General features: G+C 44.9%; 1 protein-coding gene across 2 annotated transcripts in view; it reads left to right on the forward strand.

The window, feature by feature from the left end:
• lrrc1 (leucine rich repeat containing 1) overlaps positions 1-26,427 on the forward strand; it is a 250,060-nt gene that overhangs the window by 129,314 nt on the left and 94,319 nt on the right. For both annotated transcript variants that reach the window (XM_078213275.1, XM_078213276.1), the window contains exon 10: positions 7,544-7,627. In XM_078213275.1, coding sequence (XP_078069401.1) covers positions 7,544-7,627 — 84 coding nt within the window. The remainder of the gene's footprint in view (positions 1-7,543; positions 7,628-26,427) is intronic.

Below are 26,427 nucleotides of genomic sequence, written 5' to 3' on the forward strand. Positions count from 1 at the left end.
CCAAGGAAGGTGCGTTCATAACGCAGCCAAATAGGTTGATGTGTCAACCTGCAAATCCTTCCAAATATGCCAATGGTTCACAGTAAGAGCAGGAGAGACTCCTGGTCAATCACAATTGATATGGAGTGGCGCGCCTCAAGCTATAAATGCCCCTGGTGATAGACCAGTGACTTGTTCTGGGAATTACTAGCAATGGAAACAGATGAATGTTTGCCTTAGTGCACCACTAGGTGCAAGAAGAGAATTGGGATTAGAGCTACCTTTAGTGATTTGTGTATCTGTACCCTCGGTTCCTTTGTTTCTCTTTCCCGTTTGGACACTGACTACCCAAGTGGTGTGTGGCCTCCTGATTCATCATATGAAAATGCACTAGCTCATACTTTTATATAATGAAGTTTGTTTGCCATTCCCAATCCACTCTGCAAGTTTATTATCTCCCTGTATTTTGTCATATTCTTTTTATTAACTATGCCTCCCACTTTGGTGTTTTTTAAAAAATGTACTCATTTTATGGGATGTGAGCATTGCTGGTTAGACCAGTATTTATTGCTCCATCCAATAGTTCCCCTTGAGAAGGTGGTGGTGAGTTGCCTTTTTAAAGCACTGCAGTCAATGTGGTATAGGTACATCCACAATGCTGTTAGGGACGGAGTTCCAAGATTTTGACCCAGCAATAATGAAGGAAGGGCGATATAGTTTAAAATTAGAGTGGTGAGTGGCTTGAAGGGGAATTTCCAGGTGGTGGCATTCCCATGCACCTGCTGCTCTTGTCCTTTTAATGGCAGCAGTATTGGGATTGTTAGTTGCTGTCTAAGGAGCCTTGGTGAGTTGCCGCAGTGCACCTTGTAGATGGTGCACACTACTGCCACTGTACGTCAGTGGTGGAGGGAGTGAATGTTTAAGATGATGGAAAGAGTGCCAAGCGGGCTGATTTGATTTGGATGCTGTTGAGCTTCTTGAGTGTTGTTGAAGCTGCACTCATTCAGACAAGTGGAGAGTATTCTATCACATTCCTGACTTATGCCTTGTGTACGGTGGATAGGCTTTGGGGAGTCAGGAGTGAATTACTCTTGTTGCCACAGTATTTATATGTCCAGTCCAGTTCAATTTCTGGTAAATGGTAACCCACCCCAGGATGTTGTTGGTGGGGGATTCAGTGATGGTAATGTCATTGAATGTCATGAGGATATGGTTGGATTCTCTACTCTGGCCTTCGACAAGGTCCCTCATGGCAGACTGGTGCAGAAGGTGAAGTTGCATGGGATCAGAGGTGAGCTGGCAAGATGGATACAGAACTGGCTCAGTCATAGAAGACAGAGGGTAGCAGTGGAAGGGTGCATTTCTGAATGGAGGGCTGTGACAAGTGGCGTTCCTCAGGGATCAGTGCTGGGGCCTTTGCTGTTTGTAATATATATAAATGATTTGGAGGAAAATGTAACTGGTTTGATTAGTAAGTTTGCAGACAACACAAAGGTTGGTGGATTTGCAGATAGTGATGAGGACTATCAGAGGATACAGCAGGATATAGGATATATTGGAGACTTGGGCAGAGAGATTGTAGATTGAGTTTAATCCAGACAAATGTGAGGTAATGCATTTTGGAAGGTCTAATACAGATAGGAAATATACAGCAAATGACAGAACCCTTAAGAGTATTGATAAGCAGAGGGATCTGGGTGTACAGGTACACAGGTCACTGAAAGTGGCAACACCGGTAGAGAAGGTAGTCAAGAAGGCATATGGCATGCTTGCCTTCATCGGCCGGGTATTGAGTTTAAAAATTGGCAAGTCATGTTGCAGCTTTATAGAACCTTAGTTAGGCCGCACTTGGAATATAGTGTTCAATTCTGGTTGCCACACTACCAGAAGGATGTGGAGGCTTTGGAGAGGGTACAGAAAAGATTTATAAGGATGTTGCCTGGTATTGAGGGCATTAGCTATGAGGAGAGATTGGAGAAACTTGGTTTGTTCTCACTAGAACGATGGAGGTTGAGGGACAACCTGATAGAAGTCTACAAGATTATGAGAGGCATGGACAGAATGGATAGTCAGAAGCTTTTTCTCAGGGTAGAAGAGTCAATTATTAAGGGGCATAGGTTTAAGGTGCGAGGGGCAAGTTTAAAGGAGATGTACGAGGCAGATGTTTTGGGAACCAGAGTGCCAGAGCAGATAGTGGAGCGGGGTTGAAAATAAATGATGTTAATAGTTCATGCAAAATCACAAATAGAAGGGTTGTGTGTGGTGGTAATAATCTTCTGAGGTGTGTTTATTTCAATGCCAGGAGTATTGTGGGGTAGGCAGACGAGCTGAGGGCGTGGATTGACACATGGAATTATGACATTATAGCCACGAGTGAAACTTGGCTACAGGAGGGGGGGGTGGCATTGCTAGTCAGGGAAAATGTTACAGCAGTGCTCAGGCAGGACAGATTAGAGGGCTTGTCTACCGAGGCCATATGGGTGGAGCTGAGAAACAGGAAAGGTATGATCACATTAATGGGGGTGTATTATAGACCACCCAATAGTCAGCGAGAATTGGAGGAGCAAATCTGCAGAGAGATAGCTGACAACTGCAGGAAACATAAAGTTGTGATAGTAGGGGATTTTAATTTTCCACATATAGATTGGGACTCCCATACTGTTAAGGGTCTGGATGGTTTGTAAAATGTTTGTAAAATGTGTTCAGGGAAATTTTCTAAATCAATATATAGAGGTACCAACTAGAGAGGATGCAATATTAGATCTCCTATTAGGAAACAAGTTAGGACAAGTGACGGAAGTGTGTGTAGGGGAACACTTTGGTTCCAGTGATCATAATGCCATTAGTTTCAAGTTGATCATGGATAAAGATAGATCTGGTCCTCGGGTTGAGGTTCTAAACTGGAAAAAGGCCAAATTTGAAGAAATGAGAAAGGATCTAAAAAGCGCGGATTGGGACAGGCTGTTCTCTGGCAAGGATGTGATTGGTAAGTGGGAGGCTTTCAAAGGAGAAATTTTGAGAGTGCAGAGTTTGTATGTTCCTGTCAGGATAAAAGGCAAAGTGAATAAGAATAAGGAACCTTGGTTCTCGAGGGATATTGGAACTCTGATAAAGAAGAAGAGAGAGATGTATGACATGTATAGGCAACAGGGAGCAAATAAGATGCTTGAGGAGTATAAAAAGTGCAAGAAACTACTTCAGAAATCAGGAGGGCTAAAAGAAGACATGAGGTTGCTTTGGCAGACAAGGTGAAGGATAATCCTAAGAGCTTCGACAGGTATATTAAGAGCAAAAGGATAGGAAGGGATAAAATTGGTCCTCTTGAAGATCAGAGTGGTCGGCTATGTATGGAACCAAAAGAAATGGGGGAGGTATTAAATGGGTTTTTTGCATCCGTATTTACTAAGGAAACTGGCATGGAGTCTATGGAAATAAGGCAAACAAGTAGGGAGGTTATGGAACCTCTACAGATTAAAGGGGAGGAGGTGCTTGCTGTCTTGAGGCAAATCAGAGTAGATAAATCCCCAGGACCGGACAGGGTATTCCCTCGGACCTTGAAGGAGACTAGTGTTGAAATTGCAGGGGCCCTGGCCGATATATTTAAAATGTCGGTATCCACGGGTGAGGTGCCGAATGATTGGAGGATAGCTCATGTTGTTCCGTTGTTTAAAAAAGGCTCAAAAAGTAATGCGGGAAATTATAGGCCGGTAAGTTTGACGTCAGTAGTTGGTAAATTATTGGAAGGAGTACTAAGAGATAGGATCTACAAATATTTGGATAGACAGGGACTTATTAGGGAGAGTCAACATGGCTTTGTGCGTGGTAGGTCATGTTTAACCAATCTATTAAGAGTTTTTCGAGGAGGTTACCAGGAAAGTGAATGAAGGGAAGGCAGTGGATGTTGTCTACGTGGACTTCAGTAAGGCCTTTGACAAGGTCCCGCATGGGAGGTTAGTCAGGAAGGTTCAGTCGCTAGGTATACATGGAGAGGTAGTAAATTGGATGAGTCATTGGCTCAATGGAAGAAGCCAGAGAGTGGTAGTGGAGGATTGCTTCTCTGAGTGGAGGCCTGTGACTAGTGGTGCGCCACAGGGATCAGTGCTGGGTCCATTGTTGTTTGTCATCTATATCAATGATCTGGATGATAATGTGGTAAATTGGATCAGCAAATTTGCCGATGATACAAAGATTGGAGGTGTAGTGGACAGTGAGGAAGGTTTTCAAAGCTTGCAGAGGGATTTGGACCAGCTAGAAAAATGGGCTGAAAAATGGCAGATGGAGTTTAATGCAGGCAAGTGTGAGGTATTGCACTTTGGAAGGACAAACCAAGGTAGAACATACAAGGTAAATGGTAGGACACTGAAGAGTGCAGTAGACCGGGCGGCACGGTAGCACAGTGGTTAGCACTGCTGCTTCACAGCTCCAGGGACCTGGGTTCGATTCCCGGCTTGGGTCACTGTCTGTGTGGAGTTTGCACATTCTCCTCGTGTCTGCGTGGGTTTCCTCCCGGTGTTCCGGTTTCCTCCCACAGTCCAAAGATGTGCGGGTTAGGTTGATTGGCCATGCTAAAATTGCCCCTTAGAGTCCTGGGATGCGTAGATTAGAGGGATTAGCGGGTAAAATATGTAGGGATATGGGGGTAGGGCCTGGGTGGGATTGTGGTCGGTGCAGACTCGATGGGCCAAATGGCTTCTTTCTGTACGGTAGGGTTTCTATGATTTCTATGAACAGAGGGATCTGGGAATACAGATACATAATTCCCTAAAAGTGGCGTCACAGGTAGATAGGGTCATAAAGAGTGCTTTTGATACATTGGCCTTTATAAATCAAAGTATTGAGTATAAGAGTTGGAATGTTATGGTGAGGTTGTATAAGACATTGGTGAGGCCGAATTTAGAGTATTGTGTGCAGTTTTGGTCACCTAATTACAGGAAGGATATTAGTGAAAGAGTGCAGAGGAGGTTTACAAGGATGTTGCCGGGACTTGAGAAACTGAGTTACAGAGAAAGGTTGAATAGGTTAGGACTTTATTCCCTGGAGCGTAGAAGAATGAGGGGAGATTTGATAGAGGTGTATAAAATTATGATGGGTATAGATAGAGTGAATGCAAGCAGGCTTTTTCCACTGAGGCTAGGGGAGAAAAAACTAGAGGACATGGAAAAGATTAAAGGGAATATTAGGTGGGGGGGGGCTTCTTCACACAGAGAGTGGTGGGATGTGGAATGAGCTGCCAGATGAAGTGGTGAATGCGGGCTCACTTTTAACATTTAAGAAAAACTTGGACAGGTACATGGATGAGAGGGGTGTGGAGGGATATGGTCCAGGTGCGGATCAGTGGGACTAGGCAGAAAAATGGTTCGGCACAGACAAAGAAGGGCCAAAAGGCCTGTTTCTGTGCTGTAATGTTCTCTGGTTCTATAAAAGAATAAATGTGAATATTGGAAGAATCTGAAAAGAAGTGGATACTGAGATAGTTGATGTGTTGGTTTTAATTTCCCAACGTTCCCTAGATTTGAGGAAGGTTCCTTGAGATTGGAAAATAGTGAACGTAACTGCTTTATTCAAAAAGAGAGGGAGACGGAAAACAGGAAACTACAGGCCAGTTAGCTTAACATCTGTCACAGGGAAAATGTTGCAAGCTATTTTTTTAAAGATGTAATGGCAGGACATTCGAAAAAAGTCAGGCAGAATCAACATGGCTCTTTGTGAAAGGGAACTCATATTGAACCAATTTATTGGATTTCTTTGTAGGAGTCTGCGTGGGTTTCTTCTGGTGCTCCGGCTTCCTCCCACAGTCCAAAGATGTGCGGGTTAGGTTGATTGGCCATGCTAAATTGACTCTAGTGTCGGGATTGCCAGGGTAAATATGTGGGGTTATGGGAATAAGGCCTGGGTTGGATTGTGGCCGGTGCAGACTTGATGGGTTGAATGGCCGCCTTCTGCACTGTAGGGATTCTATGATTCTATGAGTCTCATGTGCTGTGAATAAAGGGGAATCAGTGGATGTTCTGTCCTTAGATTTCCAGAAGGCATTTGATAAGGTGCCACATCAAAGATTATTGCAAAAAAATTAAAAGGTGTTAGGGTGGATAGTAGATTGGCCAACTGATAGGAAAGAGAGGGGAGGCATATTTCTGGTTCGTAGGGTGTAATGAGTAGAGTGCCCCAATGATCACTGGCAATTTACAATTTGTACCATTGACTCTGATGAAGGGACTGAATGAATGGTTGCTAAATTGATGGCACAAAGATGGGTAGGAAAGTAAATTGTGAAGAATTGTAGAATCATTGAATCCTTACAGTGCAGAAGGAGACCATTCAGCCCATTGAGCCTGCACTGACAACAATCCCACCCAAGCCCTATCCCCGTAACCCCACAAATTTACTCTGCTAGTTCCGCTGACATTAAGGCAATTCAGCATTGCCAATCAACCTAATCTGCACATCTTTGCAGCTAAGAGAATATAAGGAGGCGACAAAGGAACATAGGTTATGTGAGTGAGCAACGATATGGCAAATGGAGTGTAATGTGGAAAAATGTGAAATCGTCCATTTTGGCAAGAGGAATAAAAGAGAGAAATTGAATATAAAAGTAGGGAGGTTATGTTTCAGTTCTAGAGGGCGCTGGTGAGACCACACCTGGAATACTGAATACAGTGTTAGTCTCCTTATTGAAGGAAATATGTAAATCTATCAGAAGCAGTTCAGAGAAGGTTTTCTAGGCTAACACCTGGAATAGGCAGGTTGTCTCATGAGGAAAGATTGGACAAATTAGACTTGTGTCCATGAGTTTAGAAGAGGAAGAGGCAATTTGTTTGAAACTGTTGAGCTCTGAGGACTGTTGACGAGATGTATGTGGAGAGGAAGATGTTTCCTCTTGTGGGAGCGTCTAAAACGAGGAGTCACTGTTCAAAAATAAGGGGTCGCTCATTTAAAACCGAGATGAGAAGAAATTGTTTCCCTCAGAGGGTCCTGAGTACTTGGAACTGTCTTCCTCGGAAGGCCGTGGAAGCAGAGTCTTTGAATATTTTTAAGGTAGAGCTAGATAGATTCTTGGTAAGAAAGGGAGTTAAGGTTATTAGATAGGCAGGAGTTTACAAACATATCAGTCATGATCTTGTTGAATGGCGGAGCAGGTTCGAGGGGCCGAGTGGCCTACTCACACACCTAAATTGCATGTTGTTATGTTGAAAATTTTAATGGAAGTGATTTGATTTATAACCCTTGTCATTTTTCTTAAACATGTATTACATTAGTTCAGATAGATAATGAGATAAGAATCCCATCCTTGGAAAATCCCAAATATCTGAACAGCATTATGAACTGGATAGATTTTTTACACAGAGGGTGGGTGGGTGACTGGAATGCACAGCTTGTGGAGGCGGTGGAAGCAGACATGTTAGCAACATTCAAGGCGTTTCGTGATAGACACAAATGGGAGGCAGACAGAGGGATAGGAACCGTGTATCGGTGCAGGCTTGGTGGATCAAAGGGCCTGTTCCTGTGCTCTTGTTGCTTGTTCTTTGGATGAATTGAGTAACAGTTGTAAATTGTTCTTTTTAAGGGTTTGCCAAGAAGTATTGGAAAGTTACGGAAGCTGACAAATTTTAATGTGGACAGAAATAGATTGACGTCCATTCCTAAAGAGGTAAGTCCATGTGATTTCTTCATTCTGAATCAATGAAGCTGATGGATAGAAATTATCTTAATTAGTGCTTCTTGAGTGAGAAGATGATACAGTTTCTAAAAGTGCCTGCTTCCACCCATCTCTAGAATCACACTGAAAATTCCTCTTATATCTGAAGAGGGATTTCTCATGTTGTAGTTATGGAATCTTGTTTCTTTTTTAAAAGAGTTGATATCTGGTGCAAGTCAGATCCTGTATTAAGAAGCATAATTTTCCCCAGTGAAATCCACTTGAATGTTCAAATCGAGTTCAAAGTCCCTCGGCCTTTCCCAACTAATCAATATATTGAGCACTGTTACTTCGGCTATTGTTAAAAAGGAAATCATTAGAGTTCGATTAAAATCAAAGCAAAATACTTTGGATGCTGGACTCTGAAACAAAGTCATGATGTGGAGATGCCGGCGTTGGACTGGGGTAAACACAGTAAGAAGTTTAACAACACCAGGTTAAAGTCCAACAGGTTTATTTGGTAGCAAAAGCCACACAAGCTTTCGGGGCTCAGAGCCTCGAAAGCTTGTGTGGCTTTTGCTACCAAATAAACCTGTTGGACTTTAACCTGGTGTTGTTAAACTTCTTACTCTGAAACAAAAACAGAAAATGCTGGAAAATTTCAGTCGGTCTGGAACATCTTATATGGAGAGACAAAAATGCTAATGTTTCAAGTTGGGATGACTCTTAGTCAGAGAGTCGCTGGCGTGTGGGCTGGCGTGCGCGCGGGCTGGCGTGCGCGCGGGCTGGCGTGCACGCGGGCTGGCGTGCGCGCGGGCTGGCGGGCGTGCGCGCGGGCTGGCGGGCGTGCGCGCGGGCTGGCGGGCGCGCGGGCTGGCGGGCGTGCGCGCGGGCTGGCGGGCGTGCGCACGGGCTGGCGGGCGCGCGCGCGGGCTGGCGGGCGCGCGCGCGGGCTGGCTGGCGGGCGCGCGCGCGCGCGGGCTGGCGGGCGTGCGCCCGGGCTGGCGGGCGTGCGCCCGGGCTGGCGGGCGCGCGCGCGGGCTGGCGGGCGCGCGCGCGGGCTGGCGGGCGCGCGCACGGGCTGGCGGGCGCGCGCACGGGCTGGCGGGCGCGCGGGCTGGCTGGCGTGCGCGCGGGCGCACTTGCATGCTGGCGTGCGCGCGGGCTGGCTGGCATGCGCACATGCTGGCTGGTGCCCGCTCGCTGGTTGGTGCTCGCCATCTGGCATGCACTTGCCTGCTGGCTGACACATGCTCGCTCGCCTGCTGGCTGGCTGGCACATGCGCGCTCACCTGCTAGCATCCCATTCAGCAGCACAGTGGTTAGCACTGCTGCCTCACAGTTCCAGGGACCCGGGTTCGATTCCCAGCTTGGGCCACTGTCTGTGGAGTTTACATGTTCTCCCCATGTCTGCGTGGGTTTCCTCCCACAGTCTGAAAGACGTGCTGGTTAGGTGCATTGGCCATGCTAAGTTCTCCCTCCGTGTACCGAAACAGACACCGGAGTGTGGTGACTCGGGGATTTTCACAGTAACTTCATTGCAGTGTTAACGTAAACCTACTTGTGACACTAGTTAATAAACTTAAACTTATACTCAAATTGATGTTACAAACTTTTTTCTTTCAAGATTACTATTTCATTTTGAAGCACAGATAAGTCTTTTGGAGGGTTCAGCAGGGAGGGACTTGGCTTATGTAACGGGAGAAAAAAAACTTGACAATGTTAAGTATTGTCAACAATGACTCGGCCTAATTGCTGGAGAAACGTGGTGGAGGGTTTGAAGCTTGACGTTTTCATGTTTTTACTTCCTGTGGCCGTTCGCTGCTTGAGTAATGAGTGCAATAGGAATGTAAACCTGTGAGTATGTTTGTGTGTGAAGCCCATCTTTGATTGCACGCAATGGTGAAACGCTGTGTTCTAGTTTGGAAGCATTGTTTGCTTTGTGATTGCTGGACTTCATGCATTGCATTTTATGTCCTGCTTGGATTGTTTGCTTTGATCTATTAACAAAGCTGAATGTTCAACTGAGACAGCATGAGCATGCAAAAAAGATTGTGTTTTCAATGGTGGTGGGATGCTTCAGGCAAATATTATATCAATTTATGGGGTGATTAACTTCCAGCATCATTGTGCAGTTTTTGTAATTGGGTTGTTGCAAGAGAATAATGGAGATCACTCTTCAGTGTCAAGGCAATGTGTGGTAAATAACTAGGGTAGTTTATAAAATGTTCTTAAAATTTCTGATTTTATAGTTTTCCTTTTGCTGTCCTTGTTAGGAAATTCAGCTTCCTGATGGTAAACATTCTGGCCCGTCAGACTGGGGATTGGGTGTCTGGTGTCAGGCCAGGTCAGGCCACTCTGGGGGCTGAGAGTGGTTTGGTAGGTTCCGTGCGAGGCTTGGTCTGGGTGCTTAAAATAGTTACTTTGGAGTTACAAGTATTTTATTCCTTCTAACTGTTTCAGAGTTAGGTAAGGGTAAAACTGGTAGAACCATCCGAAGTTAATGATTTAAATTGCTTTATCAAATGATCCCCAGCCCAGTGCAATTGTCCAGGAGAAGCTCCCCTTCTGGACAATTGCTGGGTAAACCCTTGGGTGCAAACTGCTGAGAGGGAATCCCCAGTGCATCATTGGGTTACCCACTAAGTGCAACTCTGAGGAGGCAATAAGTTATGGCCCTCTGTTTTTGGCACACAATCTCATTGCTGTTATTATGACCATTGGGATTTTCAACGATGAGGAAATCTTGGTGGTGGTATTGGTAAGCGAGCTGAAGCATTGAAAATCAAATAGCAAAGAGGAGGAAATGTTAGAAATACAAAAATAAAAGCCATCTGGTTTGGTGTGTTTTAAGGCTGTAACTTTTCAGGATTAAATTACATGTCTCAACACATCCAAAATTGCTTGGCATATATAACCTGTTGAGATCACGTTATCTCTGTAAAATGTGTGCAACTGGTATTTGTTTATGTGAGAGATAAGTAAATACCAAGTTTTGTCAAGTGAAATCATATGTGCTGCATTATTGGATGTCTCAGTTATTAGCTGTGCCATGCTTATTTTCTCTTTTTTAATAGTTGATATCTGTATAAATGGACTTCAACCCAGATAAATGCGTAGTGGTCCATTTTGGCAGGTCAAATGGAATGAAGGAGTACAATATAAAGGGAAAGACTCTTAGTACTGTAGAGGATCAGAAGGACCTTGGGGTCTGGGTCCATAGGACTCTAAAATCGGCCCCGCAGGTGGAGGAGGTGGTTAAGAAGGCGTATGGTGTGCTGGCCTTTATCAATCGAGGGATTGAGTTTAGGAGTCCGGGGATAATGATGCAGCTATATAAGACCCTCGTCAGACCCCACTTGGAGTACTGTGCTCAGTTCTGGTCGCCTCACTATAGGAAGGATGTGGAAAAGATTGAAAGGGTGCAGAGGAGATTTATAAGGATGTTGCCTGAATTGAGTGGCATGCCTTATGAGGATAGGCTGAGAGAGCTCGGTCTTTTCTCCTTGGAGAGACGAAGGATGAGAGGAGACCTAATAGAGGTGTTATAAGATGTTGAGAGGCATAGATCGGGTGGACTCTCAGAGGCTTTTTCCCAGGGTGGAAATGTCTGCTACGAGAGGACACAGGTTTAAGGTGCTGGGGGGTAGGTACAGGGGAGATGTTAGGGGCAAGTTTTTCACACAGAGGGTGGTGGGCGAGTAGAATCGGCTGCCGTCAGTGGTGGTGGAGGCGAACTCAATAGGGTCTTTTAAGAGACTCCTGGATGAGTACATGGAGCTTAATAGGATGGAGGGTTATAGGTAGGTCGAGAAGGTAGGGATGTGTTCGGCACAACTTGTGGGCCGAAGGGCCTGTTTGTGCTGTAGTTTTTCTATGTTCTATGTTCTAAATGTGTGTCTGTGTGTGGCTGTGCATATGCAGTAAATCGTTGGTGGTGACTTGAAACTTAATTGTGTGGTTTGTGCAAGCTAAATTGCCCAGTTTTATCCAGTTGTGTATCTTTTATTTTCCAATGTAACTTCTTGTCCAACAGCATTTTCAGCATTGTGTCAGAAGTGAAGCTTCATGTCTCATTTTGTAATAGGTTGCTGCGTTTTTGAGGTGGCACATTGGAAAATCTTTGGAATTCTTATTTAAGATAGTGCTGATTTACTATGTGGCTTGGAGTTTTGACCACAAGGTCCAATCTGCCAAGAGTGTCTGATACTATATACCTCATGTCATTACAAGGCATTCCTCATATCATAGAAGCCCTACTATGATAGTGCAGAAGGAGGCCACTTGGCCCATCGAGTCTGCACTGACTCTCCACCAGAGCATCTTATCCAGCCCCACCCCCTATTCCCATAACCCCACACATTTACCCTGCTAATCCCATTAATTTACACATCTTGGGACAATAAGGGGCAATTTAACATGACCAACACCTTTAGATTGTGGTCGCAAACCTACACAGACATGGGGAGGACATGCAAACTTCACACAATCACCCAAGGCTGGAATCGTGACAGAAGATGAGCATTTTGTTTTGGGTCAGTCTGTGGAAAGAAAGTACCGCTATCTTAATGCTGGTTGCAATGTAATCAAACTAAACACTCTTCAACTTATAAGGAGAGAAACCAGGCAGCCCCCAGGGACATCTTCATATTGCCTATGTTTAATAATAGCTGACTTTCTGGTGAACTGCTTACATGACTAATGTTACCAGCAATTGAAGGTGAGTTAACAGAGCTCCGCGTCTACTTTAAATACACCTGGACAGATTTTGTGTTTCCTTTGACAATCCCACTGTAACCCATCAGTGAGGTCCACTAACACTGATCTATGTAAAGGTATTAGTTGAGGGACTGGCACTTACTGTGATAGTGAAATATTTAAGGCAGAGTTAGACCCTAGGTACCAATCTGCCATTTTTTGTATGGTACCCAGCTTTACCCTGGACAATCCTCACATACAGCAGGACTTATTTTCTGCTGTAAATGGCGTTGATTTTAGAAAGTGATAAAGTACAAAAATAAAGAGAAAAATCGGTTGAACATTATTATAGGTTTAAAAACACTGTCCAATTCCAGCACGTGTGTCTCATCTGAAGGAAATAGATTTCATTTTAGATCCTATTTCCTTGTAATTAACTTGCAAACATGCCTTTGTGTCTGGTCCATTTTTGGAACCCAGTTTGGCAGTGGGGGGGAAACATTGCAACTTAACTTTGGAAGCACTGCATTTATGTTTAGGGTTCCACAAAGACATCAAGTACGTTTTTATGGTCAGGCACACCAGAAGCTTGTTCTTTCGAATGCAGTTCGAGATGATGCTAGCTTTTCTGCAGCTATTTTAAGTCAGGAGTTCAATTAAACATTGCCAGCTATTTCAGTTTCACTTGCAGATTTTTCTCCCCTTTTAAATTCCTGGAAAAATATCATTGGTTTATGGATAACAAAATTGATGGATGGCGAGGAAGTCATTTTGTGTAATCTCCTAGATAATTACAGCAGACCTTAAACTGTTATAAGACTGTTTTATAAGCTGTTTGTTGTTTTAATGTTCACTAAACCTTTAGGACTGACGGTAAAAGCAAAAATTTGAGAAGGGTAATCAGACATGTTTAGCATTGTGGGCAGATTTGTGGTCACTAAACTGACTGTTAAAAGCTTTTATCTTTTGAGTACTTCAGCCGTAGGAATCCTGTAAGCAGCTGAAAGGCAAGTAGGTAGAGCACTGCCAGTTCTGAGAAAATTATCAAAAGATCTGGAATATTTTGGCTTGTTGCGGTTGTTCGAGGTCTGATAAAAGGCAAGATTGCTGTCTGATATTGTCAGCAAAAAGCTTATTCCTCAGTAATCTAAGGCTCCCTGGAGGTTATTAGAGGATACCAGAAACTGTTCAGGTGTACTCAGGATTTCAGGTGATCTTATGTTGGGCCTCGCCTGAAACGGCAGTAGTAATATTAGCAAACTTGAGTGTGTCTCATGAGCCATTATGAATAATTGCATTAAAGGCCCTGGGAAAATGTTGAAGTCTAATGGATTGTGAGATATTGTTTCCCACGTTTTCGTGTCATACCTGCTTGTCTTTTACCTACCTTCAGCTGCTTGGAGCAGAAGCTCTAGAGTTCCCTGCCTGAGCACTTGAGTCTCTTTACCTCTCTCTGTCCTTCTCTAAGATGCTTCTTAATATCTACTTCTTTGCCCACGCTTTTGGTGATGTGTCCTATATATTCTCTGTGGCTCAGTGGCACATATGAAGTATTTTGGGATATTTTACAATGTTGAATGAGCTATAGTTATTGGTCTAGTTGCATTTTCTTGAACTGTGCATATCTCCACCATCAGAGAGCTCTTTTCCACTTTAGTATTTGTTATGAACCCGGCTGATATCGTAAGTTTAAGACCAGTTCGTGGTGGTGTAAAATTTTGTTTATTGGAATGATGTTAGGAGCCACGTGCAAGACCCAGTGAGAACAATAACTAGCCCAGTAACCAGCCCAGTCATAGTATGAAAATTATTAAAGACTATTTACTGCAAGAAAGAAGACACAAATGGGACAGTAATGATTTAAGGCAGTTATGTGAGAACTACGATACACACCCATACAGCTGAAGTAGAAATTATCCTTTTGATCCAAAATACTTATACGAGATCGGAATCTTTCAAGATTCCCTCTTCCCAAACAACATTCAGTTCAATAGATCTATAAGTAAAGGCCAACTTATAGATACCACACTATAGAACATGGAACATAGAATAAATACAGCACAAACAGGCCCTTCGGCCCACAAGTTGCGCCGGTCATGTCCCTACCTACCTAGGCTTATATATAGGCTTACCGATGACCCTCAATCTTATTAAGTCCCATGTACTCATCCAGAAGTCTCTTAAAAGACCCTATCAAGTTTGCCTCCACCACCACTGATGGCAGTCGATTCCACTCACCCACCACCCTCTGAGTGAAAAACTTACCCCTGACATCTCCTCTGTACCTACTCCCCAGCACCTTAAACCTGTGTCCTCTTGTAGCAGCCATTTCAGCCCTGGGAAAAAGCCTCCGAGAATCCACCTGATCTATACCTCTCAACATCTTGTACCTCTCATCCTTCGCGTCTCCAAGGAGAAAAGACCGAGCTCCCTCAGCTTATCCTCATAAGGCATGCCAACCAATCCAGGCAACATCCTTGTAAATCTCCTCTGCACCCTTTTAATCTTTTCCACATCCTTCCTGTAATGAGGCGACCAGAACTGAGCACAGTACTCCAAGTGGGGTCTGACGAGGGTCTGATATAGCTGCATCATTATCCCCGGACTCCTAAACTCAATCCCTCGATTGATAAAGGCCAGCACACCATACGCCTTCTTAACCACCACCTCCACTGGTTGTTAGTGTAATTTTCAGCACACTCAGCATTGTTCAGCAAGTGCTGTCAAATTGCGGATTCACATCCAACATTAGAGATTACGTTTGGAGTTTTGCAAGCAGAGGCTCGTTAAGTACGGTCAGTATTCTGCCAATTGCGCACAGGCCAAAGCAATGTGTTGATGGATACAATCCATCAGTTTTTGGGATTTAAGATCCTATATACCTATGTTGCACCAGAACTAAAATTCATATACCACTTATTTGTGTGGTAGGCAGAATGTCTTTCTGGGTTAGAGTCATAGAGGTTTACAGCATGGAAACAGGCGCTTTGGCCCAACTTGTCCATGCTGTCCTTTTTTTTAAAACCCCTAAGCTAATCCCAGTTGCCCACATTTGGCCCATATCCCTCTATACCCATCTTACCCATGTAACTGTCTAAATGCTTTTTAAAAGACAAAATTGTACCCGTCCCTACTATTATGTCTAGCAGCTTGGTCCAGACACTCACCACTCTGTGTGAAAAAATTGCCCTGATGGACACTTTTGTATCTCTCCCCTCTCACCTTAAACCTATGCCCTCTAGTTTTAGACTCCCCTACTGTTGGGAAAATAGATTGACTATTGGCTGATCTGTGCCCCTCATTATTTTATAGACCTCTATAAGATCACCCCTCAGCCTTCTACGCTCCAGAGAAAAAGTCCCAGTCTATCCAGCTTCTCCTTATAACTCAAACCAGCAAGTCTTGGTAGCATCCTAGTAAATCTTTTCTGCACTCTTTCGAGTTTAATAATATCATTTCTATCATAAGGTGACCAGAACTGTACACAGTATTCCAAGTGTGGCCTTACCAATGTCCTGTACAACTTCAACAAGACATTCCAACTCCTGTATTCAGTGTTCTGACCAATGAAACCAAGCATGCAGAATGTCTTCTTCACCACTTTGTCCACCTGTGACTCCACTTCCAAGGAGCTATGAACATGTACCCCTAGATCTCTTTGTTCTGTAACTCTCCCCAATGCCCTACCATTAACTGGGTAAATCCTGCCCTGGTTCACTCTACCAAAATGCATCACCTCGCATTTATCTAAAATAAACTCCATCTGCCATTCGCCAGTCCACTGGCCCAATTGATCAAGATCCCGTTGCAATTGGAGATAACTTTCTTCACTGTCCACTATGCTGGCAATCTTGGTGTCATCTGCAAACTTACTAACCATGCCTCCTATATTCTCATCCAAATCAGTGCTTGGTCCTCTGCCCTTTGTGATTTTTATTAATGACTTAGAGGAGGGGGCTGAAGGGTGGATCAGTAAATTTGCTGATGACACCAAGATTGGTGGAATAGTGGATGAGGTGGAGGGCTGTTGTAGGCTGCAAAGAGACATAGAAAATGGCAAATGGAGTTTAACCCTGATAAATGTGAGGTGATTCATTTTGGTAGGACTAATTTAAATGTGGATTACAGGGTCAAAGGTAGGGTTCTGAAGACTGTGGAGGAACAGAGAGATCTTGGGGTCCATATCCACAGATCTCTAAAGGTTGCTACTCAAGTGGATACAGCTGTGAATAAGGCCTATAGTATGTTGGCTTTTGGTAACAGGGGGTTGGAGTTTAAGAGCCGTGGGGTTATGCTGCAACTGTACAGGACCTTGGTGAGACCACATTTGGAATATTGTGTGCAGTTCTGGTCACCTCACTATAAGAAGGATGTGGAAGCGCTGGAAAGAGTGCAGAGGAGATTTACCAGGATGCTGCCTGGTTTGGAGGGTAGGTCTTATGAGGAAAGGTTGAGGGAGCTAGGGCTGTTCTCTCTGGAGCGGAGGAGGCTGAGGGGAGACTTAATAGAGGTTTATAAAATGATGAAGGGGATAGATAGAGTGAATGTTCAAAGACTATTTCCTCGGGTGGATGGAGCTATTACAAGGGGGCCTAACTATAGCGTTCATGGTGGGAGATATAGGAAGGACATCAGAGGTAGGTTCTTTACGCAAAGAGTGGTTGGGGTGTGGAATGGACTGCCTGCAGTGATAGTGGAGTCAGACACTTGAGGAACATTTAAGCGGTTATTGGATAGGCACATGGAGCACACCAGGATGATAGGGAGTGGGATAGCTTGATCTTGGTTTCAGATAAAGCTCGGCACAACATTGTGGGCCGAAGGGCCTGTTCTGTGCTGTACTGTTCTATGTTTCTATAAATGACAAATAACAGTGGACCCAGCACTGATCCCTGAGGCACACCACTGGTCACAGGCCTCCAGTTTGAAAAACAACTCTCTACAACCACCCTCTGACTTCTGTGGAGAAGCCAATTTTGTATCCATTTGGACACCTCACCCTGGATCCGTTAGATTTAACCTCATACAACAACCTACCATGCAGTCGCTTGTCAAAGGCCTTGCTAAAGTCCATGTAGACAACATCAACTGCACTGCACTCATCTATTTTCTTGGTTCCTCCTTCAAAAAACTCGATCAAATTTGTGAGACATGATTTTCCACTCACAAAGCTCCAGGGACCTGGGTTCGATTCCCGGCTTGGGTCACTGTCTGTGTGGAGTGTGCACATTCTCCTCGTGTCTGCGTGGGTTTCCTCTGGGTGCTCCGGTTTCCTCCCACAGTCCAAAGATGTGCGGGTTAGGTTGATTGGCCATGCTACAATTGCCCCTTAGAGTCCTGGGATGCGTAGATTAGAGGGATTAGCGGGTAAAATATGTAGGGATATGGGGGTAGGGCCTGGGTGGGGTTGTGGTCGGTGCAGACTCAATGGGCCGAGTGGCCTCTTTCAGTTCTGTAGGGTTTCTATAACTTATATGACTTTTAAAGCCATGCTGACTGTTCCTAATCAGTCCTTGCGTCTCTAAATGCCCTGTAGATCCTGTCTCTCAAAATACCTTCCAACAACTTACCCACCACAGATGTGAGGCTCACTGGCCTGTAGTTCCCAGGCTTTTCCCTGCAGCCCTTTTTAAACAAAGGCACAACATTTGCCACCCTCCAATCTTTCGGCACCTCACCCGTGAATATTAATGATTCAAATATCTCTGCTGGGGACCCACAATTCCCTCCCTCGCCTCCCACAATGTCCTGGGATACACTTCATCAGGTCCTGGGGATTTATCTACCTTGATGCGCTTTAAGACTTCCAGCACCTCTTTCTCTGTAATATGTACACTCCTCAAGACATCACTATTTATTTCCCCAAGTTCCCTAACATCCATGCTTTTCTCAACCGTAAATACTGATGAGTAATATTCGTTTAGGATCTCACCCATCCCTTGTGGATCCGCACATAGATGATCTTGTTGATCCTTAAGAGGCCCTACCCTCTCCCTTGTTACTCTTTTGCCTTTTATGTATTTGTAGAAGCTCTTTGGATTCTCCTTTGCCTTATCTGCCAAAACAATCTTGTGTCCTCTTTTTGCCCTCCTGATTTCTCTATCAACTCTACTCCTACACCCTACTCTTCAAGGGATTCACTTGATCCCAGCTGCCTATGCATGTCATGTGCCTCCTTCTTCTTGACCAGGGCCTTAATATTCCGAGTCATCCAGGGTTCCCGACTTCTGCCAGCCTTGCCCTTCACTTTGAGAGGAACGTGCTTGCCCTGAATCCTGGTTAACACACTTTTGAAAGCCTCCCGCTTACCAGACGTTCCTTTGAACTCAGTGTCCTATTAGTGGAAAATGTCACTTGTGTTGCTACTGCATAGAAGAAGCAGCATGAAAGTTATGAAGAGAGGCTGGATAAGCTTGGATTGTTTTTGTTGGAACAGAGAAAATTGAGGGGCAACCCGACTGAGGGTTAAAGATTGAGGGGCATGGTGAGAGTGGATAGGGAGCAGCTGTTCCCCTTAGTTGAAGGGTCGATCACAGGGGGACATAGATTCAAGGTGAAGGGCAGGGGATTTAGGGGGTAGGTGAGGAAAAGCTTTTTTATCCAGAGGGTGGTGATGGTCTGGAATGCGCTGTCTGGAAGGATGGTAGAGGCGGGTTGCCTCACATCCTTTAAAAAGTACCTGAATGAGCACTTGGTATGTCAAAATATTCAAGGCAATGGGCCAAGTGCTGGCAGATGAGATTAGGTGGAAGTTCAAGCATTTTTCGGTGCAGACATGATGGACGTAAGGGCCTCTTCTGTACTGTCTGATTCTATGGAATGGCTAGCTTTACCTGCTGCTCATTTTTTTGAGGCACCTTGTACTTTCAGACTGACTTGAGGTAGACGGCACACTCTTTAGGTTTGAAAGAGCCGACCTTGGGCTCATTCGTGATTATGAGCAATGCACAGTGAGCAGCAATTTGATCAGGATAGCCATTATCCTGCAGGATAGCGTTGACACATCCCAATCTTGGCATCAAGCTTGCACAGTGAGCAAATGGCTCCGGCCTTATTTACGAGATTGCCGATAAGGTCAATCTTGTAGCACGTGGAACTGGAATATCAATGCATATATTAACCAATGAAGGTAGGCTTGCGGTTGGTAGTAGTGGAGAACCAGTTTACAGATTTCGCAACTAGCAAATTGGAGCAAGGGAGCTCCGCTTCATGAGTTTGAGCATGGGATGGAGCCCAGTAAGGTGAGTAAGAAAATTCTTAGATGCAACCACAGATTCAAGTATGGCAAACATACAATCTATCTATCAATCGGAAATATACAAGGGGTGGGAGGTTAGGGGTGATTCAAAACTAGCTGACATTTTCAATCATTTTTATGATAAACAAGAAGTGGACCTAGAGGGGATCCCATTGCAATACCATCGCTTGGCCATGTGTAGTGTCATGAAGGTAAATTTAACTGCAATTGCTAAATTCATAGGTTTAATCAATCCAGATTCAGAAAATAGCAGTGCGTCTGGACTATTGTGACATAGTAAGGTGGTGTAAGTGTCTGTGGCTTCCTTGAGTGGCACATTAGTGAATAGGCTTGCAATGTTGAATGAGCACATAGACGCGGCATTGCTATTGATATGCAGGTTGTGCATGGTCTTTGCAAAGGTGAAGGTCATGTTGCGCAGAACCAATCACAGATCAAGTAGTGCAAAATGGAACATCTCTCTTCTGTGTCTTGGGCAGCCCATTTATTATATGGATCTAGGGAATCATGAGGATGAATCCTATAATATATGCTACAAGGCAGCTTGTTACTCTTATGGAAGCCTAACAAATGTTTCTGTAATTTGCCTTCAAGCTTAGCAGCCAGTCCAATAGACATGAATAAAGTCCGGTCATTAAGAATGGTGTGCATTTTGTCAATATAGTAAGAAGTCTCACAATGCCAGATTGAAGTCCAACAGGATTACTTGGCAGCACGAGCTTTTGGAGTGCTGCCCCTTCATCAGGTGAGTGGACTCACCTGATCATCACTCACCTGTTGAAGGGGCAGTGCTCCGAAAGCTCGTGCTGCCAAGTAAACTTGTTGGATTTTAACCTGGTGTTGTGAGACTTCTTACTGTGCCCACCCCAGTCCAACATCGGCATCTCCACATTTTGTCAATATAGTTATACTTTTCAAAATGGCTATCCAAGACCTTTCATCAGGCTTGCAAATATGTATGTTTGGGTTAACCTTGAGGCTTTGCAATGCTACCAAACTTTCATGCTTCATGTGAAAATAGGTATTATGCGTATGCTAAGATTAGCTGGGCATGCCTCTAAGGACTGAATGTTTTCATCGGACACTGGTTTTAGGTGAGATAACCGAGTTCAAACTCCACAAATACCTCTTCCCTGGCAACACTTGGCACAGTAAGAAGTCTCACAACACCAGGTTAAAGTCCAACAGGTTTATTTGTTAGCAAAATCCACTAGCTTTCGGAGCGGTGCCCCTTCGTCAGGTGAGTGGGAGTTCCATTCACAAACTGGGCAAAATAATGACTGGAATGAGAGTCTTGACAGGTAATCAAGTCTTAAAGGTACAGACAATGTGAGTGGAGAGAGCGTTAAGCACAGGTTAGAGAGATGTGTATTGTCTCCAGACAGGACAGTTAGTGAGATTTTGCAGGCCCAGGCATGTCGTTATGGGGGTTACAGATAGTGTGACATGAACCCAAAGATCTCGGTTGAGGCCATCCTCGTGTGCGGAACTTGGCTATCAGTCTCTGCTCAGCGACTCTGCGTTGTCATGTGTCGTGAAGGCCACCTTGGAGAATGCTTATCCGAAGATCAGAGGCCGAATGCCCGTGACCGCTGATGTGTTCCCCAACAGGAAGAGAACAGTCTTGCCTGGTGATTGTCGAGTGGTGTTCATTCATCCGTTGTCGTAGCGTCTGCTTGGTCTCCCTAATGTACCATGCCTCGGGACATCCTTTCCTGCAGCGTATCAGGTAGACAATGTTGGCCGAGTTGCAAGAGTATGTACCATGTACCTGGTGGATGGTGTTCTCACGTGAGATGATGGCATCCGTGTCGATGATCCGGCACGTCTTGCAGAGGTTGCTGTGGCAGGGTTGTGTGGTGTTGTGGTCACTATTCTCCTGATAGTCTGTTTGAGGTTGTGCGGTTGTTTGAAGGCAAGAAGTGGGGGTGTGGGGATGGCCTTGGCGAGATGTCCGTCTTCATCAATGACATGTTGAAGGCTCCGGAGAAGATGTCGTAGCTTCTCCGCTCTGGGGAAGTACTGGACGACGAAGGGTACTCTGTCCACCGTGTCCCGTGTTTGTCTTCTGAGGAGGTCGGTGCGGTTTTTCGCTGTGGCGCGTCGGAACTGTCGCTCAATGAGCCGAGCGCCATATCCTGTTCTTATGAGGGCATCTTTCAGCGTCTGGAGGTGTCTGTTGCGATCCTCCTCATCTGAGCAGATCCTGTGTATACGGAGGGCTTGTCCGTAGGGGATGGCTTCTTTAACGTGTTCAGGGTGGAAGCTGGAGAAGTGGAGCATCGTGAGGTTATCCGTGGGCTTGTGGTACAGTGAAGTGCTGAGGTGACCGTCCTTAATGGAGATGCGTGTGTCGAAGAATGCAACCGATTCTGGAGAGTAGTCCATGGTGAGTCTGATGGTGGGATGGAACTTGTTGATGTCATCATATAGTTGTTTCAGTGATTGTTCACCATGAGTCCAAAGGAAGAAAATGTCATCGATGTATCTAGTGTATAGCACCGGTTGAAGGTCCTGTGAAGAGGTCTTGTTCGAACCTGTGCATGAAGATGTTGGTATATTGAGGTGCGAATTTGGTCCCCATGGCTGTTCCGTGTGTCTGGATGAAGAAATGGCTGTTGAAGGTGAAGACATTGTGGTCCAGGATGAAGCGGATGAGTTGTAAAATTGCATCTGGAAACTGGCAGTTGTCAGCGTTGAGTACTGAGGCAGTTGCAGCAATGCCATCGTCGTGGGGGATGCTGGTGTAGAGTGCCGAGACATCCATTGTGACGAGGAGTGCTCCTGGTTCAACTGCTCCATGTGTGTTGAGTTTCTGTAGGAAGTCCGTAGTGTCGTGACAAAAGCTGGGGGTCCTTTGTACAATGGGTTTCAGGATGCCCTTGACATAGCCGGAGAGGTTCTCGCACAGGGTTCCATTGCCCGATACGATGGGACGGCCGGGTGTGTTTGCCTTGTGTATCTTCGGGAGGCGGTAGAGATCTCCTACGTGGGATGAGAGCATGGAGGGTGCTCTGAAGGTCCGGATCAAAGGTTTTGATCAGAGTGTTGAGTTGACGGGTGTGTTCTTTGGTCAGATCTGCGGGTAACTGTCTGTAGTGTTCCCCGTTGTTCAGTTGTCGGTACACTTCTTTGCAGTAATCCGTTCTGTTCAGTATGACGATGGCCCCTCCTTTGTCTGCTGGTTTGATGACAATGTTGAGGTTAGTCTTGAGAGCGTGGTTGGCGTTGCGTTGTGCTTGGGTGATGTTCGGGGCTGTCTTGTGAGTGCGGCTGATGAATCTGGTGTTGACGCACCTCCTGATGGCTTGGGCATACATGTCAAGTCGAGGGCAGCGGCCTTCCGGAGGAGTCCAATTCGACTCTTTTCTCTTCGGTTGCTGCGCTGTGGATCTCTCTTTCGGCTGTTCCGGTTCATTGGCTGTCTCATTGTGTTCGCTGTTGGCCTCTTGGGGTTTGTGGAAGAACTCCCGCAGCCTCATTCGCCTGATGAATTCCTCTGTGTCTGCTGCGCGACTGATGGGGTCTATTTTGGTGGTGGGGCAGAAATTGAGCCCTCGGCTGAGAACTTCGATTTCATCTGGTTGAAGTGTGTAGTCGGACAAGTTGACAATGGACTTCCCTGCAGTGGTACTGTTTTCTACTGTGGTACCGGGGGAGGCTTGGTTGCTGCTGGTGGTGATGCCGAGTTTCTCAAGTTCTCAAGGAGACAATACACATCTCTTTAACCTGTGCTTAACGCTCTCTCCACTCACATTGTCTGTACCTTTAAGACTTGATTACCTGTAAAGACTCGCATTCCAACCATTATTTTGTAAATTGAGTTTGTGTCTTTATATGCCCTGTTTGTGAACAGAACTCCCACTCACCTGACGAAGGGGCAGCGCTCCGAAACCTCGTGGATTTTGCTACCAAATAAACCTGTTGGACTTTAACCTGGTGTTGTGAGACTTCTTACTGTGTTTACCCCAGTCCAACGCCGGCATCTCCACATCAACACTTGACAACCAGAGTTGACATGCCAACCAATCAGCACATCCCTCAAGCAGTATAAATTGTTGCTCCCTATGAAATTTGGCATTCTTGAATTGTCCTAGTGTGTGCAAAACAAAAAACTTCGAGAGCATCTCTTTTTCAGGAATATTTGGGTTCTGTGCTACTGAGCAATTTGATAAGCTATCTGTTTGCCTAATAATCTGGCCAGTGGTAACATTACTGTGGAAAGGTCCTGGTCATTAATTAGCTTTTAGGCATCAGTGTTTCAAACCTTGACTGTACATGTGGATCTTGTAATCTCAATCTCTGATATTCGAGCATATATGTAGTCCATACATAGATGACTTTCTAAGTAGATTCATGCAAAGTACATGCTGTATTACTGTCTTAATGTGGAGATGCCGGCGTTGGACTGTGGTAAGCACAGTAAGAAGTCTCACAACACCAGGTTAAAGTCCAACAGGTTTATTTGGTAGCAAATACCATAAGCTTTCGGAGCACTGCTCCTTCGTCAGATGGAGTGGATATCTGTTCTCCAACAGTGCACAGACACAGAAATCAAGTTACAGAATACTGATTAGAATGCGAAACTCTCCAGCCAGCCAGGTCTTAAAGGTGCAGACAATGTGGGTGGAGGGAGCATTCAACACAGGTTAAAGAGATGTGTATTGTCTCCAGACAGAACAGCTAGTGAGATTCTGCAAGATCAGGGGGAAAGCTGTGGGGGTTACTGATAATGTGACATAAATCCAACATCCCGGTTTAGGCCGTCCTCATGTGTGCGGAACTTGGCTATCAGTTTCTGCTCAGCGACTCTGCGCTGTCGTGTGTCATGAAGGCTGCCTTGGAGAACGCTTACCTGAAGATCCAAGGCTGAATGCCCGTGACTGAATGCCCGAGACAATACACATCTCTTTAACCTGTGTTGAATGCTCCCTCCACCCACATTGTCTGTACCTTTAAGACCTGGCTGGCTGGAGAGTTTCGCATTCTAATTAGTATTCTGTAACTTGATTTCTGTGTCTGTGCACTGTTTGAGAGCAGATATCCACTCCATCTGACGAAGGAGCTGTGCTCTGAAAGCTTATGGTATTTGCTACCAAATAAACCTGTTGGACTTTAACCTGGTGTTGTGAGACTTCTTACTGTGCTTACTGTCTTAAGGCATGTCTACATTTGATTTTACTATTATTTTAATTTAATTCATGAAAACTGGTCACTGGTTTGAGATCAAGTTTCTGTATGGTGGACGTATTCACAAAGTTCAACTTCACTGAAGGTTATACAAAAATAACCATTCATATTCTTTATTTCGAGAGGACTGGAAGAAAAGGGAAATGAACTGGACAGAGCTCTTGTAGGAACCCATCTGCAGTTGTTCTTTTAGTTCTAGACATTGCACCTCAGGAAGGATATGTTGGCGTTTGAAGGGAAGCAGTGGAGATTCACCCAAATGATACCAGGGTTAAACTTTAAGCACAGGTTGCATAATGTAGGCGTGTGTTCCTTTGATATAGAAGATAAAGGGGTGATTGAGTTGAGGAGTTTAAGATAATTAAATGAATTGACGTGGTAAATAAAGAGAAACTGCTTTCTCTGGTGAGAAGGAACCAAGTTTGAGCTTGGCTATTGAAAGGTGAAATCTCACAAATAGTAGTGGAAAACGGGAACTCTTTTCCCAATTTGTTGAGACTAGATGAATTGAAAATGTCAAAAATGGACATGATAGTTATTGTTTGGCATGGTACGGAACCAGGAGGAGACGAAGGCGTTGAGATACACGTCATCCTTCATCTGGTTGAATGACAATCAAGGTGCTGAATAGCCTGTCATGTTTCCCATGATCTTATAATATTCTTGCAAATTCAAGTTTTGGGATTTTTGTGTTGGAATGTCTGTTTGACACTGATGCAAAGAATGGGGGGATCTGTTCTTTTTGATTTGATGCATTTTTTTGCTCGGGTTGTGCCTTAACTGCTGAAATCAGGCTGAGCTGAAGTAAATAATGGATTTGCGAGCTGAGAGTTCGGGTGGGGGCTTGAAGCAAGAATGTTTGAGACAGCTGCCCATTAGGGTCACTTACCCATTACTAAGTTGACGAGACATAATGCATGCTTGAATGGTTCAAGTCTAGATTCATCCGTTCCCTTTCTAACTTGCTACCCCCAACCTTAACCATTTAGTATAGAATTATAGAATCCCTACAGTGCCATTCGGCCCTTCGAGTCTGCACAGTCCTACCCAGGCCCAATTCCCGTAACCCCACATATTTACTCTGCTAATCCCCCTGACACTTGGGTTAATTTAGTATGGCCAATCCTCCTAACCTGCACACCTTTGGACTGTGGGAGGAAACCAGAGCACCCAGGGGAAACCCATGCTGACACGGGGAGAATGTGCAAACTCCACACAGACAGTGTCCCGAGGCCGGAATTGAACCTGGATTCCTGGAGCTGTGATGCAGCAGTGCGAGCCACCCTGTCGCCCCACATATTCGAACTAGTTCAGGAAGCTTTAAGTGAAGCTGATCTTTGATTTAAATTATTACTTCATCCTAGACTAAATAGGTGGTGGAGAGGAAAAGAAAGTGAATGCAGAAAGTGAAAGAAAGAAAGTATATGAATGCAGCAAACCAGTGTATCATAGTGATTGGTACTCTTTTTACCAAACCCCCCCCCCCGCCCCCAATGATGAATTACACCAATTTTGCTTGCGTTGTCAGGGGAAACTCCATGTTGGATGTTTGGTTCTTTCTTGTGACTGGTGCGAAGACGGGTGGGGGGGGTTGTGTGGAGTGGCGGAGGAGAGTAAAGCACACAGGTCACTTAAACCTACCATTTTCCTCGCAGCTTGATCAATG

Source organism: Mustelus asterias, chromosome 5 (assembly GCF_964213995.1).
Source record: "Mustelus asterias chromosome 5, sMusAst1.hap1.1, whole genome shotgun sequence".
Lineage (NCBI taxonomy): Eukaryota > Metazoa > Chordata > Chondrichthyes > Carcharhiniformes > Triakidae > Mustelus > Mustelus asterias.